Source organism: Dendropsophus ebraccatus, chromosome 2, assembly GCF_027789765.1.
Source record: "Dendropsophus ebraccatus isolate aDenEbr1 chromosome 2, aDenEbr1.pat, whole genome shotgun sequence".
Classification (NCBI taxonomy): domain Eukaryota; kingdom Metazoa; phylum Chordata; class Amphibia; order Anura; family Hylidae; genus Dendropsophus; species Dendropsophus ebraccatus.
Genome location: NC_091455.1, coordinates 8377416 through 8387712, shown reverse-complemented (window position 1 = coordinate 8387712; position 10297 = coordinate 8377416). Strand labels below are relative to the sequence as shown.

Below are 10297 nucleotides of genomic sequence, written 5' to 3'. Positions count from 1 at the left end.
TCCTCCTGTAGTCCGGGCTGATCTTCACATAGAAGTATTCAGGACCTTTGGGTCATGTGATCATAAGGTCCTTTATCCCTCTCCTGTGCCGTGCAGAACCTGGCATAATTAGTGAACATTGGGAATTTGTGTAACCTTGCTTATGTAATAACATATTAAAAAATAAATTTTGGCTGGAGTTCTCCTTTAGGGTGCATTCACACGTAACGAATCCGCAGCAGATTTCTCGCTGCGGATCCCTGCCCTGTACACTCAATGGCAGACAAACTCGCAGCGGGATGCACATCCCACTGTATGTCTGCAGCCCGCCCCGTTAACACCCCGGCCGCTGGAACGTATACATCACCGGGTCCCTGCTCTGGCTTGCTTCGGGGCCAATCAGTGCGCTGTGGCGGGGCAGCGCACTAATTAGCAGAGTGGGACGCGCCGGGAGCCCCAAAGCAAGCCGGAGCGGGGAGCAGGTGATGTATACGCTCCAGCGGCCGGGGGGTTAACGGGGTGGGCTGCAGACATACAGCGGGATGTGCATCCCGCTGCGAGTTTGTCTGCCATTGAGTGTACAGGGCAGGGATCCGCAGCGTATCCGTTACATGTGAATGCACCCTTAATTACCATCCAGCCGTCCTTCACTGCGTTAAGGCAATGAAACTCCCTCACCCACGGATAACAAACCAGAGGAGACAATTTAGGGCAATTTAGTTTATTGCAACCAGGAAAAACGTACATGGGAGTTAGATTCCGTCGGCCGTGCCTCTCCAGATGAAGCAGTGATCTCTAAAGTAGGTTGTTGTGAAAGACAGTTTTACAGAAAGAATAAATATGCATGCTGGGACATAGAAAAGGTATTGCTAACTATTTCATCTTTCCTCAAGTTAATGAACTCTATAGAACACTGTCCCAGGGGGAAAATAAGTGCAAAATATGCGAACAACATCTCTTCAAACCAGGCATGGTTGTATCATGATGCATTCTGAACACAACAACAAATTAAAGCTATTCTTTGTGTGTGTATATATATATATATATATATATATATATATATACACTGTTCCTAATCTTTGAAGTGTTGGACAATGATCTGGTTGGTGCAGACCTGCGAGGGAAATCATGCCACATAAACTGCAAGAATACACATCGTCGGCTCACCACAAGCAGAGGACTGCAGGGCCCAATGCTTACAATGAAAGCAAGGACGCTATCTCTAGGGCGAATGAAACACCAATTATCCTGTGTAGTAGGTGTCACATATATATGTATGTATATACCCACATAATGCGGAAGCAGTCAGGGACTAACAATAGGATCAGTCATTTCCTAGCTGGTTAGTTTGTCTGGTAGCTTGAGAAGAACGAATATCTTTTTAGTGTAAGGTCAGTTTTCACAAGAAAAGCAACAGCACAAGATGAAAATGAAGAAGGGGGGTGAAGCGGAGGTGAAGATGAGAGCCTCTAGTAAAGGACAAGTCTAGAACACAAGATAAGATGGGATAAGCAGGGGGAAATGTCAAGGTGCACAAAATACAGTATATATACCCGCAGAACACAACGGAACTGACAACACTAGAAGGTTAAACAATTCTGCTAATTTTTTTGTCAAATTTTTTTTCGGTTGTTTTGGTAATTTTTTTTTTCTATTCTTTTCATTTATATATTTTTTTAAGCTTTTATTTAAAATGGAACAAGAATCAGCAGCATGAGATCAGGCAGGGTTTGTAGACCTCTGCCCAGAGCCGTAGGGCATGGCCTTTGACTACACTTTATAGCTGTTAGTGTGGTTCCTGCTCGGGGGGAGCAGCAATGCACTGCGCTGACAGTATAACCCACCACAGCTGAAGGTGTCAAGGGGAATCTAATCTAGCATGTGGTTTTGCAATATTTAAGTGCTGATGTTACATGACAGACACTGCTTGCAACTGGGGGCAAGGGGATATGCTGCCCTCTTGCCTGGATAGACCACTATTACATGCAGCAATCTCCATGCCCCCAACCTCCACAGTGCCATCTTCATTATACAGCCTTTTGATCCCATCATAGAAGTCATCGACTTCCATTTGCTCCACTTTTCTCTTAGTGGAGGCCTGCTTGCAGGCTACAGGAGCTGACAAACGCTGGTAGAAGTAACTTGCTCCCTTCATAAGAGATCCTGGGGTGCTTTTGCCCTTGTGGTGGACGCTAGGGCCTGGGACAGGGGAGGGACGGAATTGGTACTCTCCTCTGTTGCAGGTCACCAGTATCCGCTTGAGGGGACTGTAGACGTATACAGCGTTGGGAGGCAAGGAAGCCTTCAGAGGAGAAAGGTGCCGTGATGCTTCTTCCCGACATAGGAACAGCTGGGTGCTATCCATCTAGGAGAAGGAGTACAGATAGAATCAGTAATACAACTCACCACATCTTTACAATTCAGTCAGAGGACTACCATACACATGACATACATAAAAATCATTGTTAGGCCCTGGTCTATAGTCCATGCCTAAAGGAAAACTATTATCATACATAAAAACCTGCTCCTATGCACCTGTAGGGCACTTCAGCTGCTGCAAAACAACAATTCCTACCTTGTTTCTCCAAAAATAAGCCCCACCTCGGCTGGCTCAGATTAGGGGCGGCAAGTTGGGGGGGGCGGTGCAGGAGCACTCACCCCGTCGGGAGCTGGGGGAGGCTGTGGATGTTGTGTATCTGGACTTTTCAAAGGCATTTGATACTGTGCCGCATGAAAGGTTGGTCTACAAAATGAAGATGCTGGGACTTGGGGAAAACGTATGCAAATGGGTAAGTAACTGGTTGTGTGATAGAAAACAGAGGGTGGCCATTGATGAAACATATTCAGATTGGGTTTTAGTTACTAGTGGGGTACCACAGGGGTCAGTGTTGGGTCACAGTTACTAGTGGGGTACCACAGGGGTCAGTGTTGGGTCACAGTTACTAGTGGGGTACCACAGGGGTCAGTGTTGGGTCCACTTCTTTTTAATATTTTTATTAATGATCTTGTTGAGGGGCTACAGAGCAGAATCTCCATTTTTGCAGATGATACTAAACTGGGTAAAGTAATCAGTACAGAGGAGGATAACATCATATTACAGAGGGATTTGGAGAAGCTGGAGGCTTGGGCGGTGAAATGGCAAATGAAGTTTAATGTGGATAAATGTAAGGTTATGCACTTGGGCCGTAGAAATAATAAATACAGTTATGTGCTAAATAATAAAACACTGGGTAAAACTACTTCCAAAAAGGACCTGGGGGTATTGGTGGACAGTAAACTTAACTTTAGTGATCAGTGCCAGGCAGCGGCTGCCAAGGCTAATAAAATAATGGGATGCATCAAAAGAGGCCGAGATGCTAAAGATGAGAACATAGTTTTGCCTCTTTATAAATCACTGGTCAGACCACACATGGAATACTGTGTACAGTTTTGGGCACCGGTATATAAGAAGGACACAGCTGACCTAGAGCGGGTGCAGAGGAGGGCAACAAAGGTCATTAAGGGAATGGGTGGGTTACAGGACCAGGACAGGTTAGCACGCTTGGGGTTATTTACGCTAGAAAAAAGACGTCTTAGGGGCGATCTGATCACAATGTACAAATATATGAATGGACAGTACAGAGATCTTTGTAGTGATCTTTTCACTCCTAGGTCTGTAACCATGACAAGGGGGCATCCTCTACGTCTAGAGGAAAGAAGATTTGATCATCAGCATCGACGCGGGTTCTTTACTGTACGAGCGGTAAGACTGTGGAACTCTCTGCCACATGAGGTTGTCATGGCCGATTCATTATAAAAGTTTAAGGGAGGCCTGGATGCTTTTCTTGAAAAATATAATATTACAAGTTATGGGCATTAGATTTCTGGTGATACGTTGATTCAGGGATTATTCTGGTTTCCCTAGGTTGAACCTGATGGACTCTAGTCTTCTTTCAACCTTATTTACTATGTTACTATGCAGCAGCTGTAATAGGACCGGGAGGGAGATAGGACAGAGGGACATTACCAGCACAGGGAGGGAGAATAGACGTCTATTCCATTTCTATACTTCTACATGCGCCCCCTGCTGGTGGATAAACTTGAGACATGACGTCACGTTTTTTTACAGGAAGTGAGCCTGCCTGATCTACTAAATTGAGGGAAAATAGCACCATATGTGCATTTCCCATTATAAGTGTATATTAGGAATTTGTATAACTTTCTTTATGTAATAACATATTTAAAATTACATTTTGCCCGGAGAACACCTTTAATGTATGCTAGTGATTCTGAGATTTTTTTCGGGACATATTGCACCTTATATTAGGGGCAAAATACAGTCACTATATCATAAAAATTGGGAAAATGATAATTTTTCCAGTTTTTTTTACATATCAAACATGCACTATTCAGCATGCGGTAAAAATATCATAATTATTGTATTCTCTGGGTTACTACCGTTATGGTGATACCAAATTTGCATAGTTTTATTTTTATTATTACCAATTTGGTACAATAGAAACTATCTTCCTGAAAAAAAGGATAAAAACTGTCGCCACATTGCAAGATCCATAACATTCTAATCTTTCGCACGACAGAGCTGGCTTTGGGCTCATTTTTTGCAGAAAGATGTGTAGTTTTTATTGACACCTGGTATTACATGTATATGACATTTTGATCTTTTTTTATGACGTATTTTTGGAAGCGGATTGATGAAATACACCAATTCTGGTGCTTTTTTTCTGTTTTCTTTGACAGTGTGTGCCGCGCGATATAATTATTTAAATGGTTTTATAGATTGGTTCGTTAACCAAACATATATAGGTTTTATGTTTTTTAGGGTTTTATTATGTATAGGGAATATAATGCATTTTTATTAGGGGTGGGGGAGGGGCTGGGGGGATTTTTGTGTGTGTTTTTGTGCAACCTTTTTTATTTCACTTTTACACTAGTGTACATTCCTTTTGATCACTGTTATAATACACTGCACTACTTCTGTAGTGCAGTGTATTGCCTATGTCAGCAATGAACTGACAGGCAATCTACACAGCCATGACTCTTGTATGGCTGTGTAGAGGCTTCACCCTGGCAATCCCGGGGGCCTGGACCTCACAGCGGGACTTGCGATCAGGTGAGTATAGTACCGCACCTGACCGAAACCCATTACATGCCGCTGTCATGACTTGATAGCGGCATATAATGGGTTAAAACTACCCAGAGCGGTAAATTACTGCTCCGGGTAGTTGCAGCAGGAAATCAGCTGTCATGCTGCGCCGGTACCATTTAATCTGTCCCTGCCATAAAAAGCCGACAGGGACAGAAAAAAGCCCAGTAGTGACTGCCATAAAAAGCCATTACGGAGGTCACTAAGGGGTTAATATTCATATATATGTGGTTTGTTCACTTTGGATGTTTGCTCATTGGGTATAGTGCATTATATTTTAGATTCTATGGACTGATGATATATAATACAGTATATAGGAGTTGACAGTCCATTGTCGTACCCGTACAGCCCTGGTGGAGTTGTTGGTAAGTGTTTATATAAATACAAAACTACTAATAAATACTGTAAGATTTTGAGTAGTTTACCAGTTACAGTTCTTATGACCTGACAGGGTACGAGAGATACAAGCACTCAAGATTCCCCAATAATTGCTACTTAAAAGGAAACTATCAGCAGGGTAGGGTGCCCAAACCCGTTTACAGGGTCTCTTTAAAGGTGAAGCTGTCATTTATAATATTTTTGCAAAAATCAATAGTACAAGTGATTTTAAGAAACTCTGTAAGGGTAGCTTCACACGTACCAGATCCGCAGCGGATTTCACAATGCAAATTTGTAGCAAATTTTCATTTCGGATATGTGACCAGGCCCCATTAAACCCCCGCAGGTCCTGCCCGGAGCATACATTAGCTGCTCAGCGCCGCGGCTGTGTGAAGCTCCCGGCTCCCCTCGCTGCTCATCAGCCAATCAGTCTACGGCAGCACCGATTGGCTGATGGGGAGCTGAGAAGCTAATGTATGCTCCGGGCCGGGTCACATACCCGCAGTGGAATGAAAATTCCGCTGCAGGTATGTCACCCCATAGAACTTCACTATACCAGGATCCGCAGTGGATTTCGCTGCCAACTCGTAGTGTGAAATCTGCTGTGGATCCGGTACGTGTGAAGGCACCCTAATAGGTTTTATAAGGCAAAAAAAAGCCTCTTTCTGTACTCATAAAACAGTATTCCAGCCTCCCCCTTCACTTCTTATCTGCTCATTATCAGAGAGTCCTCTACATAAAAAGCCCTATTCCACGGGCCAACAATGAGGAGCAAACGAGCGCTGTGAGCATTTGCTCCTCGTTCCCCACTCACTGCCGCCGCTATTCCACGCAGCTACAGCGAGCACTTGAGTCCGAGGAGGGCTCAGGGGAGCTGCAGGGGGGGCTGCCCAGGTGATCGCTGATCGTCCAGGCAGCCCATAGCATATAGCGGTGGTCTGCTGCTGCCGCTCCTATTCCACTGAGCGAAGGCACGAGATCATTGCTATATAAGTCGTTTGTCTTTCACCATGTTGAAAGACAAACGACTTCAACGATCAGCCGACATGAACAATGTCAGCTGATCATTCTATTCCACGGGACGATTACCGCCCATAACCGCCGATATCGGCCGAATACAGACGATAATCGTTCCGTAGAATAGAGCCTTTACAGAAGAGCAAAGTAAAGACAGATTTGCTGAATCCATTATAATCTATGGATGGGAGGGACCGAGGGGGATGAGTGAGCAAGAAGAGGAGACAAATAGCACATGCAGTTTGGAGACTGTCTGGGCACATAAAACACTGAATTCAGAGGTCAGAAAGCTCAGTGCTACTCTGGGAAGATTGCAGGATGATGTGTCGTGCAGGGTTGCCTTTTCTCCTCTCAGTGCTCACTCATCAAGTGTGGTGGCCACAGGCTTTTACTGAGTAAGGCCTTATGTATTATATAATTTCATATTATTAAAAAATATATTAAGAAATTAATCAGCACAGTTCAGAAATATTGGTGTAAAATCAAGGTGTAAACCTCAGAAAACACTGCTCACCTGTGCAGATTGAAGCAGTTTAATAGTAAGAGCAAGCCAATCAGGAAGCAGCTTTTCAATGTCTAAGCTGAGAATAGCCAGTGCCAGCATGGAACCCTTGAACTGCAGAAGCTGGTGACAGGCTATGCACTGCAGGAGCTGGCGAGTCAGCAGAGCTACGTGCTGGGATGGGTTCACCTCAGGCACATTGTCTAGCAGTTGTGGGCTGGCAGTCAGCAGCATGGCATGGAACTGGTGATAGAGAAAAGAAGAGATGGGAACTTTACAGGGTCTTGTTAATCTAAAACTTTTGACATGTAAAAAGTTTTCAATGGTCAGGGTCACCAATCACTAGGAACAAGGAGAAGTACACAGTAAAGCATTTCTCTCCCAGTCTTGCTGTAGGAGTGCTCAGCTACGTGCAGAAAAGTACAAGCCCATAAATTCTGCTGATCCCCTCTGATCCAGTCTTTTAACAATGAAACCTGGAAAATCCCTCTTAGGGTCTGCTTAGGGTGCATTGGAGCAAACCTGGCGGAATTCCGCGGCAGAGAAGCCTCCCTGTGATAATGACAGTCTATGGGAGGCTCGCATGCCTCCTCTCTCTCTGCATGTCCATTCTTCAGCATGGAGAGAGGAGGTACGAGCCTCCCATAGACTCTCATTATGACAAAGAAGCTGTACGGAGTCCGCGGCGGAGAATTTAGCCAGGTTTGCTCTGTGTGAACGGAGCCTTATAGTAAGGGCTTTCCAAAACTTGACCTAAAACAGATTATATTTACAATGTGAAGGAAATCCAAAGGGGTAGCCGTATGAAGGTCCCAGTTCAGTTTGTCCAGAATAATCCTCTCCATCCTGAGAACCTCAGCTGGAGAGCAGCCGCAGGAACTTCCTTGAGTCAAGACCTTGAGGGCGGGAATCCGCTACAGGAGGAAAAAAAAAGTCACAAACTGAATACACAATTCTAGAGAAATAAATCAACAGGAAACACAGATTAAAAAATTGTCAGCTGAACAAGCAGTCTCTTCTGACTGGCGATCTATCAGCGGGAAGAGACATCTGGCTTCAGGACACCCCATACACATTCAATCGCTGGTCGATACTGACAAAGGACTGGGAAAGGGGTGTCCACTGACGGAGCAAAGGTTACCCATGTTCCCCCATTCCCATGGGCCATGTCGTTTCTGGTTGATCTGTCCTTCAAGGGCATTTAGTTGAATGTGTCACAGAGATCAGCAACATGCTGATAATCTTATAATAATTCTATTGTGCTCCAGAAGGCATTAGGTGTAAACTAAGCGACAACTGACACATACTAGTATCTAACATAGAAACATAGAAGCTTGTTGGCAGAAGAAGACCACTGGGTCCATCTAGTCGGCTCTTTAAGTATTTCTCTTTTTATTATCTTAGGATATATATATGTATATACCAGGCAGGTTACATTCCGTTATTGTAAATGTACCTACCACATCTGCTGGAAGTTTGTTCCAAGCATCTACCACTCTTTCGGTAAAGTATTATTTTCTCATGTTGCTTCTGATCTTTCCCCCAGATAACCTCTCACTGTGTCCTCTTGTTTTTGTGTTCAGTTTTTTTTTTTATTAAAAACACTTCCCTCCTGAACTTTATTTAGTCATTTAACATATTTAAAGGTTTCGATCATGTCCCCCCTTTCCTACTGACTAGACAGATTTAGATCCTTAAAGCGAATGTACCACTTACATCAATTACATTTTTGGTTTGGTTGGCACTGGTGCGGAGATCCTGGTGGTGCGGTCCATTTTTAAAATGGCTACCCAGTTCCTGCCATCTGCGCTGGTTTCTTTACAGGCAAATAGGGCGGCTCTATGCACAGGAGGTGGGCCTGGTGTACCCTCATCCCCTCCTCCTGGTGATGCACCTTCTTCTGTCACAGGGGGGAGGGGATATCTGTGTACTGGGGGTGCCGGGCCCGCCTCCACTGCATAGAGCGGCTCTATTTGTATGAAGAAACTGGTGCAGATGGTGGGAACTGGGCGGCTATTTGAAAAATGGACAGTGCCACCGGGATCTCAGTGTCGGCGCCGTATACCAGATGTAGTCTCACTAGAGCTCTATACAGCGGGATTACAGTCTCCCTCTTCCTACTGGTTATACCTCTAGCTATACAGCCCAGCATACCATTATATATATACAGCCCAGCATACCATTATATATATACGGCCCAGCATACCATAATATATATGTATATATATATATATACGGCCCAGCATACCATAATATATATGTATATATATATATATACGGCCCAGCATACCATAATATATATGTATATATATATATATATACAGCCCAGCATACCATTATATATATACGGCCCAGCATACCATAATATTTATGTATATATATATATACGGCCCAGCATACCATTATATATATACGGCCCAGCATACCATTATATATATACGGCCCAGCATACCATAATATATATATACAGCCCAGCATACCATAATATATATATACAGCCCAGCATACCATTATATATATACGGCCCAGCATACCATAATATATATACGGCCCAGCATACCATAATATATATATATATATATATATATATATATATATATATATACATACATATACGGCCCAGCATACCATTATATATATATACAGCCCAGCATACCATAATATATATGTATATGTATATATATATATATATATATATATATATATATATATATATATATATATATATACGGCCCAGCATACCATTATATATATATACAGCCCAGCATACCATTATATATATACGGCCCAGCATACCATTATATATATACAGCCCAGCATACCATAATATATATGTATATATACGGACCAGCATATCATTATATATATACGGCCCAGCATACCATTATATATATATATAGGATTTACTTTCCTTACCGCCTGGTGATTCATTTTGGAGGGCCTGTTCACACTGAGTAAAACAGGCAGAAATCCTGAGCGGAGTCTATGAGGCGGGTTCTGCTTAGAATTTGAGCCTGTTTTGCTTAGTGTGAATGGGCCCAAGGCTGTCAGAGATCACTGCACCTAAATCCTGTTGTCCTCGGCAAACAGACCAAATCTTAAAACTTAAAAGAAAGTAGTAAATACACTATATTTCCTATTACATGACAGCTACAGCTTACTCAAAATGCAGATGAAATTAGAAAAGAAGCGCAACTACTTACTTCATCCTCCTCAATGGTTTTGGTAGCAAGGTAGAAGCAGCTGATTGCAATGCACCTCAGGTATTTTGGATGGGC

General features: G+C 43.3%; 1 protein-coding gene across 1 annotated transcript in view; it reads right to left on the bottom strand.

Annotated features, from left to right (window-relative positions):
- Window positions 1-684: 684 nt before the first annotated feature.
- The window catches only part of LOC138782970 (cyclin-I-like), a 36362-nt gene continuing 26749 nt past the window's right edge, over window positions 685-10297 (bottom strand). Inside the window, exons 4-7 of the mRNA XM_069957017.1 lie at window positions 10223-10297; window positions 7793-7933; window positions 7032-7262; window positions 685-2344 (exon numbers count right to left, since the gene is read on the bottom strand). Coding sequence (XP_069813118.1) covers window positions 1889-2344; window positions 7032-7262; window positions 7793-7933; window positions 10223-10297 — 903 coding nt within the window. The 3' untranslated portion in view covers window positions 685-1888. The remainder of the gene's footprint in view (window positions 2345-7031; window positions 7263-7792; window positions 7934-10222) is intronic.